The following is a 21,343-nucleotide window of genomic DNA, read 5'->3' on the forward strand; positions in this document are numbered from 1 at the left end:
ATTCCAGGCAGTGTGGCATCTCACCCTCTCCTGCTCTCCTGGACTGACCACCTTGCAGGTCATGTCACCTTAGATGCTCTAGTCTAGTCTGGTGCTTTGCTGCTCAAAATGTGGTCCCTGGACCAGCAGCATCACATCACCTGGAAACTGATGAGAAATGCAAGGTCCCAGGCCCCACCCCAGACCTGCAGAGTCAATCTGTTTTAAAAGACCCCCAGGTGATTCGCTGGCGTGTTAAAGTGAAAAGCCCTTACCCTACAGGACATCATCTCTTCAGAAGCCTCTCAGGCCAGAACTTGCCCACTTCTGCCCAGAGCTGGTTTTAAAACTACTATACATTTAGTTCTTCACAAAGGATCACAAGGTCTTAGATAGAACTGTCTCCAGATAAGTTTCTGAGCCACAGGTATCCACTGTGGACTTGGTTATATGTTGCTGAGTTGCTATCACAAGTGTCATTATAGGTCAACTTCTTAAGCTGCTGATAGAAAGTAGACTCAGACTCATGTCCCCAGCTGTGTCTCATCAAGTCACTTACCTCATCAATTGTGTGTCTTGCTCTGGGGTGGATACCGATTGTGCTTTTCCCCAAGAAGCTTTTGGCTCGGTTCTGATTTCTGGGGCATAGAAGGAAGCTGTTTCACTTGGGCTGGAGGGATTCTGTGAGCACCAGCCTTTAGTCTTGACCAGATCCCTCCCCACATCTGTGGACAGAGCCTGTCAGGTGCGGCATTGCAGCCAAGGAGCACCCTCCTGTCTCCTAGCTCCAAAGTGCAGGTGGAATGAGGTGGATGGACCACCTCTCAGGTAATAAGGACGAGTTGAAACAGCTCAATTAGGTTGCTAAAGTGCTGCCGTGGTCCCATCTGTAAACCCGGAAGGATGGCTGCTCAGAAACAAAGGATAATGTTCCCACCTGAATCAGTAGTGTGTGTGGCACGTGCTTTAGCACATCATTGGTGGTGTCAGGGAGCAAGGCAGTGCTGGGCTGGGCCTCGTCCTCCTTATCACAATGCCTGTTTGAAGTGCCCCACACAGTTTCTCTGGGCCCTCGGGAGCTCTGTGATGGGCCCCGAGAGCCTGGGGTGCAGGATCTGTAGCCAGGGTAGAATCCACTGGGCAATATCGTTAGCATCTCTTTCCATCCCTTGTTTTTTGTTTGTTTGTTTGTTTTTTTGCCACACCGCGCAGCATGCGGGATCTTAGTTCCCCAACCATGGATCGAGCGCGTGCCCTCTGCAGTGGAAGCGCAGAGTCTTAACCACTGGACTACCAGGGAAGTCCCTGCATCCCTTGTATTCTGATTCTGCCTGTTTAGCTTGCATGAGGGATCCTGGTCAGTGTTTTCAGATTTCCAAAGGTGTGTGGTGTGGGGACCCCCAAAGGGCAGAGGTAGGCCCGCCAAGAAGGAGTCATAGGGATGTATGGTCACAGTGAGTGGTAAGAATTTCAGGTACACCTGAAAGTATATAATGAGCTTCCTCTCACCGAGATTTGCCAGCAGAAGCTTGAATGAGGCAGGATTGTTGTTGGGAGGGCTTTGCCCTGCAGTGGGAGGTTGGCCTGCAGCCCTCTCCAGGGCTGCTTCCAAGCTTCATTCCTTCAGGATCCCAGCATGCTGGTCAAAGGCCGGGAGAAGGGAAGACCTCTGAACTATCTCTGTGATTCAGTCTACGAAGCAAAAGTGCTTTCCGCCTTTCAAAGTGCTGTCCTGCACTGCATTCGTGAAACGAGGCTGTTCTCAAAGGGATGCTTTGGCATTCTCCACAGAAGTAGGCCTTCTCAGCCAGTGCAGCCTTTCGGGAAGGCTTGATTATCCCTTCCCGGTTGTCGCGAAAACAGCTCTTGCAGGGTGTGAGGTGGTCCTAGCTTCTTGGGAATGATAGTCTTCCCTTTTCTCAGAATTCTGTGGCCAGGTGAATGAGAGACACCACAAGCTCCCCAGGAGCCCTGGGCTTCCCTTGCCTACCCTCCCTCCAGGAAGCTGGTGGTGGCCTCAGCCAGAACCCCTGCCCGCACCCATCCAACACCGGAGTCCCAAGCCACACACATGGCCTGAGTTGATCCCAGCCCCAGGACAGATACCCAGTCAGTTTTACCACCAGCTGCAGCGAACAGAGCGGTGCGGTGGCTTCCATCAGGCTGACAGCCCCCTTGCCACCCAGCAGAAACACCTGCCTTCAGAGCTGGCTGGACGCAGTTCTCCACCCGCTCAGTTCTCCGGGGGTGAGTTCTCCACTCACCGCCCCTGGAGTCTTTACAGCCGGCAGGTCCAGCCCCCCCGTTGCAGCTCCCTGCCCAGCGTGGGGCAGGAGAAGCAGCCTGGGTGATTCCATGCTGTCTTGGGGGTGGCGCAGCTTGTCTGACCAGCCCCTGGGCTTTGTGGCACGAATTGTGGGATGGACAAAGGAAGCCTGCCCAGGAGGTGTCCACACAGGCAGGGGGCCGAGGAGCTGGGTGGATAACCTGGCAAAGCAGACATGGATTTGGAGTCTTCAGATCTCTGAGGGCCCATTGGAAGGACAGGGACTGAACCTGTCCCGGGGCCTCTATTCCCTCACCTGGGAAATGTGTCCACTGCAGAGGGCCCTGGTGGGGCTTAAAGGGCACTGCGTTGGGGAAGTGCTGGTATTTACAGAACACTTGTGCGTGCATTATCTCATTTAATCCTCACAACCACCCCCTGGGACCTTAGTTTCCTCCTTTTACAGATAAGGAAACCAAGGTCCAAAGAGAAGAAATGATCGCCCAGGAGCCTATAGCTAGTCAGCTGCAGAGCCAGGATTTGAACCTGGAAAGTCCCACTCCAGAGCCCAAGCCCTTACCCTGTCAATGTCTGGACTCTCTGACACCATCCAAGATGCTGCATATAATGTGGCTGGAGCCCTCGCCCTCCCAGAGCCCACAGGAAATGTCACATGCCTTTCATCGCCCTTGCACCAATTTCTCCCTGCGTCTGCAGCTGGTAGGATACGTGCCTAGAGTGTATGTTCCCACTTGGAACAGTTCCAGCTGAGGATTCTGTGGGAGCCCAAGTTCTGGAGGTTCATGCCTGCATGGGGTGACCAGAGCCATCCCACGGGTTGGTCCTCTTTGCCATCCCTCAGCACAGGAAGGGGTCCCCACACCATGGCATCCCACTCCCCCTTGTCCAGCTAGGGAAACTGAGGCCCAGGGAAGGGACGGGAACTGCTGGAGACCTCATAGCAGTCATGCCATACACGGAGGATGCATCAGCGTTTCCTTTTAATTCAGTGGGTCAAGTTAAAAACTACGTCCTTAATGATTTGCAGTTGCTTCTGTGAAGCGAGTGATCAGAGTGCCTGCTCAGGGTGCCAGGTGGCAGGAGAAACAAAAGTCATTTCATTTTTGATTCATCGTCTGGAGATTTGTCTACCTCGAAGCTACTTTTCAGGCAATGTCCTGGGTTCAGCCAGCGACAGGCCTGCCTCCCAGCGAAAATAGAAGACAGACATGTGACTCAATGCTGAACATATTTATTTTGGGTACCTGTCTGGCTTCCGCACTAGCTCCTTGGCCAGTTTCTCTGCCCTGGAAAGCTCAACACAGTGTCTTGGTGTCGGGAGCCATTGGAACAGTAGCAGGAGTCAGACAATCCCAAGTTCACATGCCAGCTCCACCACTCACCAGCTGTGGGACCTCGGGCTGTTCAGTCTCCTGAGCTTTAGTTTTCCCATCTGTAAAACAGGGATAGTCACAATCCTTATCACACTGGATCTCTGTGTTGATCAAGGGAAAACATTGGATGAAAAGACTTTATAACCTCTAAAGGGTCACACATGGGAGAATGGTTGTTGGCGCTCAGGGAAGGCTTGCTGTATTAAATCAAATTTAATTTTATATATTAAAACAATACTGCATAAAGAGGTACTTAGGGGGCACAGAGGGCCCATTTATGAAGTTCATTCCCAGTTATTCCTGGCAGCGAGAGGCATGGATAGTGTGGAAAGCAACACTTCTGTAGGAAATACTCCATCTCGATTCCAGCAATAGTTCTCACCATGAACCACCTGGTTCTTCCATCCTTTATTCAGTCCCTCCCGAGGACTGGGCCACTGGTCCCCAGGTGTGAGAGGGTCTCTACTGCCTTTCTCCCCCACAGCCCTCCCTCCCCATTCTGGCTGTGACACGTTTGTTGATTGGTTGGTTTGCCCAGAACGTGCAGCAGAATCACCTGGAAGAAGTATCAAACATTACAGGGTCCCACCCCTAGAGTTCCTGATTCAGTAGGTTCCAGGGATGAGGCATGAGAATTTGCATTTCCAACAAGGTCCCACATGTTGCTGATGCTGCTGATCTGGGGACCCCACTTTGAGAACCTAAAGTATACTCAGTACATACTATGTTTTAGGTGCTGGGGTCAGGGAGGAGTTGGGGGCGGGTGTCACAGCTCTGCTTGGGTGGTGTCCGTGCCACCTCCTCCAGGAAGCCTCCCCTGACATGACCAGTCCCTTCCCCACCCTCATCCCAGGTTGGGCTGGGTCCCTTCTGTGCTCCTACCACATCCCGTATGGGTGTGCATTGGTTTATTCTGGAACCGCCAGATACATACTTGTTACTGTCAACATGGGGGGTGCTAATGCTGTGTTGGTCACCCCTTAGGCAGGCACCCTCTTGAGTTTTGACATTTTCCCAGCTCATCAAGTGAGGCTCAAAGGGCAGAGAAAGGGGAAAGTAAGGTCTCAGGTATGTCTGTTTCCTAAACAACTGTGAGTCATCTCTGAGCCAGTTCAGTTGGCTAATTTAAAATAATCCTATGAAGGTAAGGGGATGATGGAGGAGGGGCAGGCAATTAACAGCTAGTGAGCACCAGTTAGGAGGCTGGCACGGGTTAACCCTATGAAGTTCTGCAAGGTGGGTGTGGTTTCATTGTCATCACACAGATGACACTACTCAGGCTCAGAGAGGGTAAGCAGCTTGCCCACAGTCACACAGCTAATGAACTCGGCTCAGGCTCTCTCTCCACTGCTGTGCTGACATCGAGAGTGCGTAAAGGGCAGGTCTGAACATTCCCTTTAGCTGTGCTGGGGCGAGGTGGCTTGGGCTGTTCTGGAGGCAGAAGCAGTTGTGCCCACTTCGTGCTGAGCTCGTGACTTGTCACTGTCACCGTGAAACGCAAATGCTCTGAAGGTGGTAGTGCTGACATTGAGTCCATCAGACCCTGCTCCAGGCTCACTGTTCCCACCAAGCCCATGACTCATCCTTGTGTACTCAGAATAAACAGGCTCGGACTCTGCAGAAGTTTCCACGGGGAATCTTAGACCTGCCACCATCACCTGGCACACCCAGCACATGCCACCTTCTCCTTACCATTGGCCCCACTGGGGCTCCTGCAGTGCTTCCTGCCCCCTGCTCAGGTTCCCAGAATGCCTTGGGCCTGGGAGGAAATTAACAATTGTGTTTGTACTCGGAGCTTTTTGCTATGTAATGAGTAACAGTTGTAATTAATGTTTAACACGTGTGAACAGCAGGTCTGCAGAGAGAAGGGGGCTTTAAACAGAGAACTGGGATCACTCGCTTCCTTTGGCTGAGGGACAGGTTTTTCCAGTTGTTTTTTCTGTTTGACATATGAATGAATTCATTTAGTAACCTAGAAAAAAAAAAAAGAAAAAGAAAAACACTGGTGTTTCATAGCTTTGGTTTGCCTGCTAATTATATTGATAGGAATGTTTTTTTTTCAAGTGCATTTGTCTCCTGTGTGGAAGAAACCCAAAGGTTTAGTAGAATATCTTTGCTCTTCTGCTTGGCAGGTCAGAGATCTTTGTGTGGATAGAGATTTTTAAGCTCTGTGAGGTCAGAGACTCTGCCGGCCTTGTTCACACCTGGGTCCCCACGTAGATCAGTGCCTGGCACATAACGAACACACAGATATTTGTTAAATTATTGAATAAATCAGGTCTCAGGAAAGCCAACCCCAAGTTCTCTTCAGGACACAGAATACATAGGTATCATGCAGCCTGCTCACACAGAGATGATACGTTTTCACATCACTCTTTTGTGCTGTATACCTGTCTTCTCTCCAGATGAGAGTGAGGGACCTGCGTGAAGAGGGCTGTTGTCTGCTGTGGTTGCAGCCCCTGGTCTGAACTCAAGGCTGAGAGTGTGTCCCTGGGTGTTTGAGGATTGGCCCGTGCATCCGGATGCCATGTTGTGAATGAGGAGACTGGTGTGCCAGTAGGTGGCAAGCAACCCCTTGAGAGCCATGCACCTGCTTGTCCCCTCCTGCCATTCCTCCCTTCCCCCCCCACCATCTGTGGAGGGGCAGCAGCAGAAACATAAGCAGCTAGGCTGGGGCTTTGGGACTCCTGGAAGGGGAGACTCATTTCCACAAATGCCCAGCCTGCTCCCTGCAGGTCCTCTGAGGCTTGTGGTTGGGGAAAGTCCCTTTCCCAGGCCCTAGGATGGATTCTAAGTGTCTGTGGGTGTCTGCAGGTTAAAGTGTCAGGAGACACTCTACATCAGACCTGAGGGGGCATTCTCCACCTGACACTGAGCCCAGCTCAGAACTAGGAGAGCTGGAGGGTCTGGATTTAAAGCCCTGTGCTGCCCCTTGCTAGCAGGATGACCTGGGGCAAATTGCCTGTTTCCTCATCTATAAAACCAGGTGGTAATTGGTGCCAGGAGTCAGGGGCACAGTCAGTGCTCAGTGGAGGCTGGCTTTTGGTATCATTATCGTTACTATTGTTGTTTTTGAGAACCTGTTGCACTGTAGACAGGATTTGTGCTGAACTTGTTAGAGGCCCATGGGATTCAGAAGACGTGGGTTCAAGTCCAAGTTCAAATCTAGCTGTTGACATGGGGCAAGTCAGTCCCTTTTGCAGCCCTTGTTCCTCATTTATAAAATGAGTTATGATGGTGGAGGTGGCTTGCTTCAGCAGCTGTAAAGTCCTCTGCGTTTGGGTCATTTCATCAGGATTTGTCCCTACTTTACCTGCAGCCAAGCAGCAGCCCTTGAGGCAGGGTCTTTGCACCAGGCAGCGGTGTCCATGCTTCCTCTTTGGAGTGCAGAATAGGAGGATGAAGGCACGCCCCCTCATGCCAGGCCCTCCTTCCCCAGTCCAGGCTTGGGTGTACATGCATGGACAGCATTCCTGGAAACCAGATGGGATTCCTGGAGCCCAAGCGGGCTTCCCCATGCCCTGCTTCTCGGGGAGTCACCACTGCCCCCTCTCATAATGAGAACCTCTGTTCTCAGGCACTGCCCACGAGACGTGGCAGCTTGGTGCCCTGGGGCCTGCGTGTGTCTGCAAGGAGAACACAGAGGCCTGTCATAGGTGATCCTGGAAAAGCAAACCAAAACATTTGCTAGGCTGCCCATCGCCTTACAACCTATCTGGAGGCACAGCCTTCACTAACCGGGCAGAGGGGAGAGTGAGGCCTGCTCTTGAACTGCAGGGGAGAAGAGGGCTTCATCTCTCTGGGCCTTAATTTCTCCAGCTGTAAAATGGGAACTCTAATACTTGTCTTACTATGAGGAGCAGGCGAGATGAGGCAGAACATATGTTTAGGAAGTTGAAGCAACAGAGGACCGTTGTCATAGAAACAGAGTTTTAGTCAAGTGCAAGTGTTTGCGCATCGTCGTGAAAGCTTGTGGTATTTCCATAGACTCTGGGTCATGGGGGCCCCCCACCTTCCCAAACCAATGCGCAGTCTCCCTCCTTGCCCCCTCTTGGGGGCTCATGACTGCCCGGGCTGCAGCCCCTTCCGTGCCTCTGCACCCCTGCCTTCCCCACTCCCCACCTGTCCCCCCACTACAAACCCACCCAGCCATCAGCGGTGTGGAGGAATCAGTGCCCAGGACTGTGTGGAAAGGATGCCTTGGGCACCTTCATTCTGTTCTCTGTGCCCTTGTGTTTTCAGAGTCATAGGACATCCATGAACAAACACCAGGCCTGGAACACTGTGCAGGCCCCTCCTGTCAGCCCCGTATTCACTCCCACCTCATCCACACGGGGCCTAAAGAAGCCTCTTTAGCACCTGAGAGCTCCGTGCACAGGGTTTTGTTTTCAGTTCTCTAATCCTTGTTGCCTTATGCTTAAAGGACTCTGTCCTGTACTAGAGAACTGGGAGGGCCGGAGACTCCAGGCCAGCCAGAAAGAAGCAGCCACTGAACCTGGAGCACATCGCAGGCCTCACCTGGGACCCAAGACCCTGGGCCCCCTTTGCTCCCTTCCGGTTCCCTGTGAATGATCCCTGTCCTTAGGGGCCACCATCCACACTCGTGGTCCTCCCAGAGGGCTGGGGGATGTTTGGCAGACTGTCGACTCTTCTCTCCCTGCCCGTCCCCAGAGAGGGGCACTTCTAGAGGCTTTCCAGGGTTTCCAGGAGGCTGCCCAGTGTTTCCATCCCAAAGCAGAGGGACAGGGACTGGCCGGGGCTCGCTGCCTGGCATGACAGCCTGCTTCTATCTGCTGCGGCAGGCTATTCGCCCGCACCAGGCCCTGTTCATAAAAATGTAGGTGAAGTTGCACCAACCTCCTCGGTTCGTTGTGAGGGTCAGAAGAGAATGTCACGTCGGGTCCTCACGTATGCTTGCCCATGCACAGGAAGCACTCAGTAAAGGTCAAGCCATTTTTCAAAACTATTTTAAAATAATTTGAGGTGGGGAGTCCAGCTCCTAAGTTTCCTTTCTTGATTGATGAATGAGGTTTTTTGGTCCTGCTGACCATAAATCTGGATGGAGATTCATTCACTCAACAGATTCTAAGCATCTACTATATATCAGGCACTGTTCTAGGCATTGGGAATTCGCCTTTGAAAAAAACAGAATATGTCCTGTCCTCTTGGAGCTTCCAACTTAGGAATTCCAGCACAGGTTGGAGAAGAAGATGGTTTCTGATACAAGGTACCTTATCTTCTTGAGTACATGAAAAGGAGCTGCTCTGAGCATGGATGTGACCATGGGGAGAAGGGACCACCACGTACAGGGGGCCTGCCTGGACTTTGGTACATCATCTGTTACTAACCACCTCCACAATCCTTTATGGTATAGGTATTGTCAGCCCTGTTTTACAGAAGAGGCAGCTAAGGCTCAGAGAGGTTTAGAGTCTTGCCCAAAGTCACACAATAGTGGCAGAGGCAAGGTTCAAACCCGGATCTTCCTAACTCCAGAATCCACGTCCTTTCCGTGATGCTGAGCCACTGCAGTTCCTCTGTTCTCTGGCCTTGTTGCAGCCCATGGGCTGTGTGTCAGGCATGGGGAAGTTCAGAAGAGGCTGAGGCACGAGGCCCCATCTCCATCCGGTTCTGAGAAGACACCTACATAACGCACTGTAATACAGACTGGCGCGGGGTCAGACAGTGGCACAGACAGGGGAGGCGGGGTTCAGAAGAGGAGAAAGGAATTCCACCTGGGGGGGGTGTCTAGGACAAAACTTCCCCCCAGGAGGTAGCACTAAAGCTGAACTGAAGAATGGCTAGGACTTTTGCACACAGAGATAGTGAAGAAAGGGATTCTATCGGACAGGCACAGCATAGCAAAGTCCTAGAGGCAGGAAAGCAGATGATGGATTTGGGACCAGCCATTCTTTGTGACTGGAGCCTAGGGGTGGGTGTGGAACCTAGAGGGGTTTTTTTAGGGGAAGATGCATCCAGAAGGTCAGGTTGTCACCAAGTCACAGAGGACCTCAAGCACCAGAGTGAGTTCTCCGTCCCAGGGAAGTAGGAGCCAGCAAGAGTTTCTGAGCCCAGAGACCTGTGCTTTAGAGGCCCTTTGGCATTTTGGAACCTGATCTCTCTGGCCAGCCCTGAATGATAAACAGGAAGGAGCTGGATCCTGAAGGAACACATTTACTTCATCTAAGCAAACATTCACTAAACACCATCTCTATGCCCAGCACTACAGTCAGTTTGGGGACAGACAAGAGATTGGAGAGGAAAAAGAGGCCTAAAATAAATCCCAGGCGCTGCCCCCGCAGAACACCCGGGCTGACTGGGGAAGAGTGGCTGGGAGCCCACTGAGCTACAAGAGGAGGGCCAAGTGCCGTGAGCCGCCCAGGAGGAAGGTAGTTCTCAGCAGGTGGGATCAGGGGAGGCTTTGTGGAAGGGGGACTTTTGTGCCAGACCTTCGAAGCTTCTAGACTTCATACAGGTGGTGGTCGTTTCAAAGACTAAATGAGTGAGGCACAGCTCCTGCCCGGCCAGCCTCGCTCCTTACCTCTGAGACCCTGGAGGAGTTCTTCCTCCGGGCCCCCACTCCCTTGCCCACAGGGTGGCAGGGTTGTCGTGAGGGTTAGAGCTCGCGTGGGCGCCTGGAAATGCCGTCTTCTGTCATTGACAATGACCCAACTTCAAGGCTGATTGGTATAAAATCTATAATACATGTAGGAAGGGGACCACCAGCGGCAGAGGCTAATCTGCAAGGAGGAAGGGCCTCCCGGAAGATCTGAGCTGGGTCTTAAAGAATGAGATGTGTCATTAGACCAGAGCTTTTGGAAGGACATTTGGGACATCACGAAGGGCCACCTCACCCGCCTGGGAGACAGGCTGCTAGAGCTGTCAACCGGGCCACTTCTCCCACTGCCACCAGGATACTGGTCCCCATCATCACACCAAAGGCAAAAGGGCTCCAGAGGCCTGGCCCTGCCCGTCTGAGTCTCCCCTCCCTCCCTCAGAACTCTGACTTCTGTTTGTAATTGCCTATAGGTGGAATTAATTAGATACTGTCATTCTAACAACTCACAGGGGTGGCATATTTTTTCTCTAAATGCAGATATTCTTTTGAGGGCTGTGTCTTCCTTTATCTTTTGCAGAAAATCACTAAATTAAAAGAATTGTCTTTTTAAATTGCAGATTAAAGAGAAGCTTAATTAGAAGGAATGAAAGCAGTTGTGTTTGGAGCTTTTGTTCTTAACTTTTTTTTTTCTTGTGCTGCTGAATCACTTGGAGTTTGTATATTTTTATTTTAGGTGGAATGATTTGCCTAATTAAGCCTGTCATTCATCACCACCTGTTCCCTCTAAAATGTATGGCTATATTATTAAGCTTGCAAGCGAATGTATGAATTAATTCAGTGGGGATTTACAGTGTTGACTGGGACGTTATTAGGTTTTATCCAATTTATCTGGTGTGAAAACCGATATTTTTCCCCAGTACGGTGAAACAGCAGCTCATTAAGTTTCTTCATTCAGTCATTCTTTGAACACCTGTTATGTTGTGGGCATGCTCTAGGGATGGGGGGTAGGGGCAAATATGGTGTAGCCCCTGCCCTTGAGGGGCTCATGAGGAGCCAAACAAGGAAACTGGCAATTAGGGTACCATGGGCTGAGATCAAGGGGAGTCTGGGAAGGAGGTGAGGCCAGGGAAGGCTTCCTGGAAGAGGTGACCCCTGAAGAGCAAGTGGAACCAGTCAGGTGGGCAGTGGGGAGGGGAGGGTATCCTGGTAATGCAGGCAGAGAGCATGGCCTGGAAAGGGACCTGGTGAGATCTGAGACTAGACAGGTTGCCAGGTCGTTGGTCGTGAGAGCTTGGGTTCCTTCCGTGATCGGTGTTCCATGCTCCATGCCTCTCTTTTCACCTTCTGTGCCAGGAGGTGTGTCATGGGATTGTATACTGGGAGAGAGCCCCCAATTCTGATTTTAGCCGGTGGAACACCCAGGTTGTCAGAGGTGAAAGTGCCTTACAGTTCATCTGGTTTCTCCCTCTCCTCCGCCTGTGGCAAAACTAAGCCTAGAACCTCATCTCCCACCTAGCCCCTTCCCCGACCCCCACTCCTCTGCCCACGCCGGCACTGTTCACCCCCAGGGGCCAGAGGCCTGAACTGCCTCCTCTCCATTCCCGACACCAGGAAGTTAGCAGAGGGGAGGCTTCGTGGGAAAGTACACACTGGCCCTGTGCTCCCTGCCCCCATCCCCTGCTGTGCCCCGATCTCCGTCTCAGTGTGGCATCACACAGGGGTCTTCCCTGACTCGCCCCACACGTAATCAAGTGTGTTGGAGTCGCCTCCCGCATCCCTCTCATCACTGAGGGATTCAGGCTTCCCTAACTGGTCTCTCTGCCTCCAGGGTTGCCCCCAAACCCACCCTCCATCAGCAGTCAGAGACGTCTCTAAAGCCCAATATGAAGAATGGCATTCCTTCATTCAACCCATCGTAGGATCAAGTCTCAGCTCTTTAGAAGGGTGGCCAGGCCCTCACCTGTCTACCCGATCCCAGAGCTCACCGCTGCCCACGGTCACCCATCCAGGACTCTGCAAGTTAGGGGGCTCAGGTCAGAACCTGCTTCACCTCTTCCTCACGCCCCCTCCCAGAACATATACCCCATTTGACTGGTTGCCATGAGAGCTGGTGTGGTTCAGTGGGAGCCCTGGTGGGGGAGCTGGGCTGCTGGGAAGCCAGGGAAGGGCCCGTGGTGACGTGTGCCAGGGCCCCAGCTCTGAGCCTCACCCCCTATCACCACTGTGAAAGCCCAGCTCATCAGCCAAATGGAAGAGCCCTTTCTCAGACACACAACCCCAGGACGTATTCCCTACAAGGGCCTTGAGGTCACTGCCATCTTGCTGTCTGTCCCTGTGGTTGGACACAGAACAGAACCGTAGCTGGAGAGGAGGGCAGGAGCCCCCAGCCAGTCCTCGCTCTGCCCCTACTCCACACTGCCAGTCCTGGCGTCACAGGCTGTGGGTGTCTGGAGGTTGGAGCTTGGCCTCCATCCTGCTTTCTCACGGAGCTTAGAGTTTTCTGTGAGTCTTCTTCACCTGGACGATGCCAGGCTCATCCTCCAGGCCAAAAGCCTGTAAGAGACCTTGATCTTCTGTCTCACTCTCACTCCAGTCTGAAGACACAGACCAGTCCTGTGCCTCTGCCGGAATCTGGTTTCTCACGGTCACTTCCACCCACCTCTCCCATGCCAGCCCATCCTGCAGGAGCTTCTTCACTGCCCGGCCTTGCTCCCCTTCCATCTTGCTCTCTCTTTTTTTAATTCACAATTTTTTTTTTAAGTAGGTTCACAGCAAAATTGAGACGAAAGTACGGAGAGTTCCCATATACCCGCGTCCTCCATCCCTTGTCAGTCCAGCAATCCTGTTAAAAAGTGCCAGGTCAAAAGCCTTCCCCGCCGTCAGAACATCAGAATGGCTCTTCATTTCTCTCAGGATAAAACCGAAGTTCTTCCCAAGGCCTCCAAAGCCCCACCACCTGGCCCTGCTCCCTCCCACTCCCCTCAGCCTCAAACCCCGCCCCCCCACCCCCCCAGTCCCTCCAGTTGCCCTGGGCTGTGTTGTTTCTCTGTCACCCTTGGCCTGTTCCTAAATTCAAGGCCCTTGAATTTGCTCTTCCTTCTCCCTGGAATGTCCTTCCCCCAGATGTCCGCGTGGCTCGGCCCTCCTTTCCTCCAGTCATTTATTCAGATGCCATCCTTCAAGAGGCCTGCCCTGTCCTGCTTTTGTTTTCTCCAGAGCACTTAGCACCAGCTGGTGTGCTGTGGATCTGACTCATTTCACTTGTCGTCTCTCTCTCCTCACTTGGACCCTGAGCTCCAGAGACAGGGATTTCTGTTTTGCTCACTGCTGTTTCCCCAGCCCTGAACTGTGCCTGGCACATGTGAATGAGAGTCTAGGGTGGACAGCCTGCTGGACCCCACTGCAATCATGAGAGTGACCACATACACATGGGTCCCACCTGTTTAGGGCCTTCCATTGGCAGGAACCTCCTCGCCCCTTCCCTCTATTTTCTGTAGTGATTAACAGAGAAGAGTGTCTTGGAGGGATGGAAATGCTTCGCAGTCCTGATGGATGATCTTGCTCCGTGCCTGAGTCACACAACAGGTTCATTCACAGTCCTCCGTCCCCGTGGACAGCACATCACCACTGTCAGGGCAGGGGTTTCCCAGCACCTTCTGTGAATGTGAGGTTGATTGCCGTGCGGCTGGGGTTGGAGGACAGCTGGCCACATCCACGCTTGCTGGTTGGGGGGAGATTTTATACCATTGTGTGTCCATGGGCCTGCACCTTGATGTGGCCTTGGGAACATCGTTCCTCAGGCCCTGGCCCAGCTTGCTAAGTGCACTGTGTATGCTGGGCCCATAGGATGTAGTCCCTCATGTGATCTCCACAGCAGCCTGGTAAGGTAGGGAATGGGGCCTCAGAGAGTTGAGCAGCTTAGCCAAGGCACACAGCCAGTCACCGGCCAGCTTAGGAGGGGGGACTCAAGTCAGTTTGGAAGCTTCTGTGAAGTGCTTAGTACTGTGTCCACATTGAGCAGACATGATAATAAAAATAATAATATAAATCATAATAAAAGAAAATATTTATAATAGCATTGACTGAGCACAGACTGCACGCCAGGCGCTCTGCTAAGATGGCTGTACATCACCTGGCAGAATCCTCACAACAATCCCATGAGGTGGGTACGGTCGTTATCCCTACTTTTCAGATGAGGAAATTGAAGCCCAGAGAGATAACTTGCAAGGTGGACTAGCCAGTCTCCAGGAACACTTCTGGCAACTCCAGTTTTAGCTCAGTATTTTCTGCTTTTTGTGGGGTGTCTCCAGGGTCCTGCCCTCAAGAGGCATCCTCCCCAGCCCGTGGAGTGAACAACACTCCCACAGGTCCAAGGCGGGAGGAAGGCACACTGGAGGACCCATTCCGCTGTGCCGGGCACTGCTCCAGACTCCCCTGGGTGCTGGGTCCAGGACAAGGAGCAGACTTGGGTGATGCAACATGACCCTCGATTTGAACTCTCTAGGGTTATCCTAGGAGAAAGGGGGCAGATGTGGCCCGTGCCGCCCCAGGTGGGATGGGAGAATGGGAGGAGGAGAGGAGCCACTTTGAGACAGATTTTTGGCAGAAAATGAGGAGGAACTGTCTAGGGGACTGTGCCCCCTCTGGGAGTGCCGTGTCCCCTTTGATGGAGGTTGCAGGAGGGTTCCTTTGGGGAGAAGGCTGAGCTCAGTGGCCTCTGGGGATTCAACCAGCCTCTCGAATGCACCATCTGTTTTTGATGGCACATGCTTGTCCCGTTTTAGGAAGCCCACGTCTTTTGAGCCATGTTTGTTCGTTGCCTGGAACTCTTCTACCTGCAAGTTGTAAAGCCCCAACGAGAACCATCAACCGTGACCCCACTATGCGCCACTCCTTGAGCTGAGCTCTGGGTAACCAGGTAACCGTGCTCTTTCTCTCTCTCCCCCACAGCCCAGTTTAACGGCAGTGAGAAACGGCAGTCATCCCCCTCGCCTTCCCGGGACCGGCGGCGCCAGCTTCGAGCTCCTGGAGGGGGCTTCAAGCCCATCAAACATGGGAGCCCCGAGTTCTGTGGGATTCTGGGAGAGAGAGTGGATCCTGCTGTCCCACTGGAGAAGCAAATGTAAGTTCTTAGGGAGCAAAGCCCAGTCTCAGCAACCAGTTCATGGAGTCACTGTGGAGGCTTATAGAAGGTCAAGGCCACTGTCAAGTCTGTCTGATTGGGATTAGAGTGCGTGTCTCCTGATTTCTGGCCCTGTACTTCCTCTCTCCACACTGTATCGCCTGCCTTCCTTTGGTTGGCTAGTAGGAAGGTCTGTGAAATCGTCCACATGGTGCACCCCTCACTCTTATATGCTCCTTTCTAATTTCATCATCCAGCAAATGAGTTTTTGAAAAGCTGAATGTATACTAAATCTTGCTGCCTAATTGTATATTAGATTTATTTTTGTAGCTGTAGTGATGGTTTTGCCCCACATCTGCTTGATATTAATTGGGCAAGACCTGGACACTCTTGATTTGGGTTTTCCCCAGAGATTTCCCAGCTTTAATCGGCATCCAAGTCCCATCCCTGCTGCCCCTTTCCCTCCCTGCTTCTCCCCAACACTGCTGGTCAGTGTTTACTGCCCCTCCCCTTGACCGTGATGATCATCTCCCTTCTCTGCTGGGGTGTCAGGTCCCTGCTCTGCTCTGAAACTTTCAGTGGCTCCCCATCACCGCCAGGATAAAGTCCCATATCCCATCTGCCACTCACTCTGTGAGTTGCCCCCAGACTTCTTTTTCAGTTTCTCATCATTCCACATACCTACCCTAGAGTGAGCTTCTCCAGGAACTTAATAAAACACGTCCTGGATCCTGTGCTGGCACCATCAGGTGTATCATCCTCTTAACAAGCGAATGTGGGATAAATGGGGTTATCATCTTATTGCAAAATGAGAAAATCGGGGCTCTAAGAGATGTGGCGCCTTGGCTAGGATCTCATGGCTCAGAGTGCAGAGGTAGGATTCGAACTCCATGACTCAACCCTACACTCTCCCCTCACTTTCCTCTCATATACACTTCTCCCTCACCCTTAGCACATGGCCGGCACAGAGTAGGCACTCAGTAAGGCCAAGAGATTAGCTGAACCAAGCCGGTTCCTTACGAGACTTTATTGTGTGTGTTATGTACTATGTTAGTCTCCGCCCAGGGGATTCTGGTCTCACCCGGCCGGCAGTGCATCCCTCACAGGAAATGCTCCCTTGCTGAGCAGGATGCAGAGTTTTCCGAATGATGTCATGTGCTCCTGTGCCCCTTTTTAAGCGTGTGCTGCAGGCTCCTTTGTGACAGCCCTGCGCCTGCTATACCAAGCACATTGGAGGTGGGGTGCGCTCCCAGCGGGTGTTGTGTTAATCACTTCTCACAGCCACACAGATTGGGTGGCAGGTTTTGCTTATTTCTGATTAAACTGTGAGCTTTTTAATCAACAAACAAAATATGATCCAGAGATCCCTGGGAGTTTGGAGCTATTCAGCATGCATCCTGACCCAGGTCTGCCTGGGTCAGTCTCAGCAGCCAGTTCATGGAGTCACTGCTGAGGCTCATAGAAGGTCAAGGCCACTGTCAAGTCTGTCCAATTGGGATTAGAGTGCGCATCTCCTGATTCCTGGCCCTGTGCTTCCTCTCTCCACACTGTATCACTGCCTGGGGTCAGCGGCCCAGCCTACCCTCTTCCCACCCCCAGATGGAACTTCATGGGCCCCTTGAGGGCAGTTCTGTCTTTCCTTTCCTGTTCCCACCCAACAAGGCCCTCGGCCAAGTCCAGAGTCATGACTGGCTTTTCCCATCCCCCCTCTTCTCATCTCTCTGGGATTATTCTGGCCTGGTGGAGACCCTGCCTCATTACCCAAGAGATGGGCTTAAATAACATCCCACTTCCAGTGGAGCCTGAGGATCCAGGTCCACTGTATCCCCCACCTGGACTGGTGTTGCCTCAGAGATTAGGGGACCCCTTCAAGCCCCGACTTCTCTCCACCCTAGCACAGAGGAGAGGGAACATGGAAACACTGAGGGGTGTGCCCCAGTCTTAGAGGGTTATTGAGGGTGGACAGTCACACATCTGCCCGGGTACCCCTACCACTTGCTTGCTCTCCTGGGACGGTGGAAAGGCTGCTCAGGTACTCAGGGCAACTGCTCCCGGCCTTCTTCAGGCAGCCCACCGCCCCCTCCGTCCTGCGTCATTATTACCATCAGCATATAAACATGTGCCAGTCATGAACTTCTTAAAGCAAATAAAGAAGTAATCCTGACTGGATATCCCCCTCTGGCTCTGGCCCCTGTTGGGAACATAAGCTCCATGAGGGCAGGAACTTGCCTGGGTCACCACTGCTCAGTGCCTAGAACAGTGCCTGGCACATAGTAGGTGCTCAGTAAATAGCTAGCTGTCTACTCAATGGACAAAGTCCCCAAAGAGGGACTTTGGGAACTTTTCCCCACGTTTGTCAGCACGTCCTCTCTCCCTTCCATCACCTGCCACTCTCTCACCCACCACAATCTGCTTCCCTTTTCTGCCCGGGTCACCAGGTGACCTCCTCTGACCTCTGTGGCAGCCAGCACAGTAGACGGCTCCCTCCTTCGGAGACAGTCTCTGCTCCTGGTTTCGCTCCTACCTCCCTCGCGGGATCCTTGCCTCAACCTGACCTGAAGGTTAGACTGTCCGAGGCTCAGTTTCCAGCTACATGCTCCCTGGGTAGTCTCAGGATGCTGGTGGTGATTCACCAGTGCACTTCCCCAGCCCACACCTCTCCCAGAACTCCCAACTCCTACATCCAGCTGCCTTCATGGAATCTTCACTTGGCTGACGAATGGGCATCTTGAATTTAACACGTTCAAAACTGGACTCCTGATCTTCTCCTGGACACCTTCTCCTCCCCAGCTTCCCCACCTCCACAAACGGCATCACATCTACCTAGTTGCCCAAGCCACAACCCTGGAGTCATCTTGATTCCTTTGTTTGCATTATACCAGCATCTAGTACATTACTAAGTTCTGCCAGTTTTCCATCCAGAACACAGCCCGAATCCATCCATCTTCTTATCTCAGGTCCTCCCATCTGGACCACTGCAGAAGCCTCCTCTCTTGTCTCCTGCTTCATTTCCCCTCTGGCCGCTCTTCAGGGAAGCCTGGCTAACCTTTTGTAAGATCATCCAGAGCAAGTATCTCCTAAGCATCTCTGTTTAAAACTCTCATTGCCCTCCCTATGCTTAGAATAAAATCAGACTTCTTCCCTTGGCCCACAAGGCCTCAGGGAACTGGACCCTGCCTTCCTCTCCATCCTCATCCTGTACCACTCACCACACTCACAGTGCTGGACCATTCTTGCTGCCTTTCTGCTCCGGGAACACCCCAAGCTCATTCCTACTTCTGGACCTTTGCATTTGCTGGTTCCTCTGCAGAGAACGTGTTTTCTTTGGCTCTTTACATGATCGACTCCTTCTCACAGTGCAGATTCTCAGGCCAAATGCCATCTCCTTGGGGTCCTCCCCTGTCCATTCATTCCATAGTAGGCACCTCCCCTGCCCCAGTCACTGCCTTCTCACAAACCCAGTATTCCTACATAGCACTTGTCACTATCTGACATTGTTTCCTGAATCTATTTGTTGATTCTCCATCTCCCTGCATTAGTCCTGTGAGATCAAGGGTGTAGTAAGTGGTGAGAAAATATTGGATGAGCTCATGGATATTGGTTGGACTGGATGGCTATGGTTGAGTCTTCTTAATCCCTATGGTTCCAGCCTGAGTGGCCAGCTCTGCAAAGTCCAGCACATCCCCAAGATGGCCTGCTGCCTGGAATCTCTTTTCAGTCCAGACAAAGCCTCCTCGGGCGCAGGGGTTGGTCCCCAGCCGTGCCCCCCAACCCCAAGGACCACCCAGGCCCATCCTGTCTCCTGGTGGCCATCCTCCTGCTGACAGTCTGGCCAGTGGCTGCCCTCTCCCCATCCTCCAGTCTAGTGTCCTTTGCCCCATCTCTCCCAAACTCCTGGTTTTCCTTTGATCCTTGACCCTGAGTCCCCTGCCTTTCTCTCCGTGTGGAGTGACTGGAGCAGCGGGGGAAGGAACCAGCAGCTTATCCTGTTTACCCACCAGGGATTACCCTTAACGAGGATCCAGAGCCCCCGGAGGCCTGTCTGCCACCACCTCCCTTAGTGCCGCTTGTCCTGTGTTCAGGGGGCGGATGCGGACAGCGCTTCCCTGGAGACCACTTCTAGGCCTTCCCTGAGGATGGCTCTGCTTCAAATAGCTGAAACTTGTTTTCCGAATAAAACAGCGTTTTGTCAGCTCACTGGGGCTGTGTTACACAGGTGAAATTTCCCAGGAAAGCAACCATGGCAAAACTGTTAGCTCTTATTTCTAAAGTTAGCTCCATCCTTGTCTAACCTCTTCTCTCAAACACAGTCATGTATCCTTTCTTAAGCATATCCTGAGCCTTCACGTCTCTGGGAGTGTGAGCGGTCACCTCCTGGGCGATCAGTGACTCGGTCACATGCTCATTGGATGGGGATACTCACATCATACTCACTCTCCAGTCCTTGCTTTCCTAGAGCTGGTTGGGTTTTTTTTAGGTTATAATTGTGTCATCCCCACTGCTGCTAACTGTTCAGAACACTGCCTTATAAATGGCAGAAAGTGCAGAGAAAGGCAGTGCGACACTTTTCTCCAAGCAGAGCATCTGTACCAGAACTCTCACGGGTACTGCTCACAGGGCACTCCTGGGCAGGTCCAGGAGGCAGCCTCCCCCATACACCTGGGAGCTTAAAATGCAGTCTGCGTGGCGAGCAGCAGCCTGAAATAATGATAGTTGGGGCCTTGGCTGTCAAAAAGTTCAGTCTCTTTCAGCTGATGCTCGTAGCTGCCATTTGTGGAAACTCACCCCAATGCAGGCTGTGCACCAGCCCTTCAATGCATCATCCCATTTAATCCTCACAACCCCAAAACAAGGGTGGAGTGATCCTAACTTGATAGGGAACCGAGGTGTACCCAGGTTCAGCCACTTGCCCCAGACTGCCCGGCTGGCCAGTGGCAGAGCTGCATCTGTGACTCAGCGGCCAAAGCGTGATCCATCCTTGACCATCCAGCACCTCTGGTTCTCCTCCTGACCCCATCTCTGGCCACCTTCCCGCTGATCCAGCCCCTCAGAGACTGTAACGTAAATAGAGACCCGTTCTGAGTGTACCCACTGACCGGCACCTTAGGATCTTCACTCTGCCACTGAACTTTTCCCTTCAGCTTTTTCAGTCTTGAAAATCAACGTTCCCCTTTCATTCTGCAGTCAAGCATCTGCCACTGCACCCCTCCCTTCTGATTCTGCCACTCACCACGTGCTGTCCGGAAGCAGTGACACTGGGATTTCCACGTGCCCAGTCGATGCCAGATGCACTTGGCAGGAGCACTGGTGTGACCCCCCACCCCAACTGCCTGCTCTCCTGAGTGATGAGCACCGCCCACTAGTCCCACAGATGTCACAGAGCCAGCACGTGTCCTTCCTGTCAGCGCCCTCTGACGGCTTCTGTGTCACTCAGATGGAGAAAGCCAGAGTTCCTGCACTGCCTTGCGCGCAAGGCCCCCGACCCAGCCCTGCCGCGTGGCCTCTTCGGCCTCAGCACCCACCCCCACCGCCTTGCCTCACTCCAGCCACGCTGGCCTCCTTGCTGTTTCCAAAACATGCCAGGCACTCCTGCCTTTGCTGCCCTTCCTTCTGCCAGATACGCGCTCTTCTCCAGCTGCTGTCCTTCGTGGCTTCCTCCCTCACCTCCTTCAGGTTCATGCTGAAATGTCACTCTCTGCAGAAGGCTTCCCTGGCAGCTGCTTAAAATAGCAGTCCCTCCCGCCAGCTCCAAGCCAGGCGACCCTGCTTCGTTTCCTCCATAGCCTCCACACTAGACCGTAAGCTTCATGGTGAGGAGATCGCAGGTCTGCTCACTGTTCTCTCCCCAGGACCTGCATGCGGCAGGCATTCGGTCGATGTCTAGTGAATGACTGAACACACGGATACACACATGTGCACAGGCACACGCACACACACAAACGCACGTGCACTGCCTCGTGACAAGGAGGCCCGGGACGCCGACAGCTGCCCTCGGAGAGGCTGAGCCTCCTCGGGGAGGAGCGGAT

At 52.8% G+C, this 21,343-nt stretch overlaps 1 protein-coding gene across 1 annotated transcript in view; it reads left to right on the forward strand.

The window, feature by feature from the left end:
* The window catches only part of SHB (SH2 domain containing adaptor protein B), a 132,388-nt gene that overhangs the window by 87,643 nt on the left and 23,402 nt on the right, over positions 1–21,343 (forward strand). The window contains exon 4 of the mRNA XM_061200213.1: positions 15,146–15,317. Within this exon, the coding sequence (XP_061056196.1) occupies positions 15,146–15,317 (172 nt within the window). The remainder of the gene's footprint in view (positions 1–15,145; positions 15,318–21,343) is intronic.

Source organism: Eubalaena glacialis, chromosome 9, assembly GCF_028564815.1.
Source record: "Eubalaena glacialis isolate mEubGla1 chromosome 9, mEubGla1.1.hap2.+ XY, whole genome shotgun sequence".
NCBI lineage: Eukaryota > Metazoa > Chordata > Mammalia > Artiodactyla > Balaenidae > Eubalaena > Eubalaena glacialis.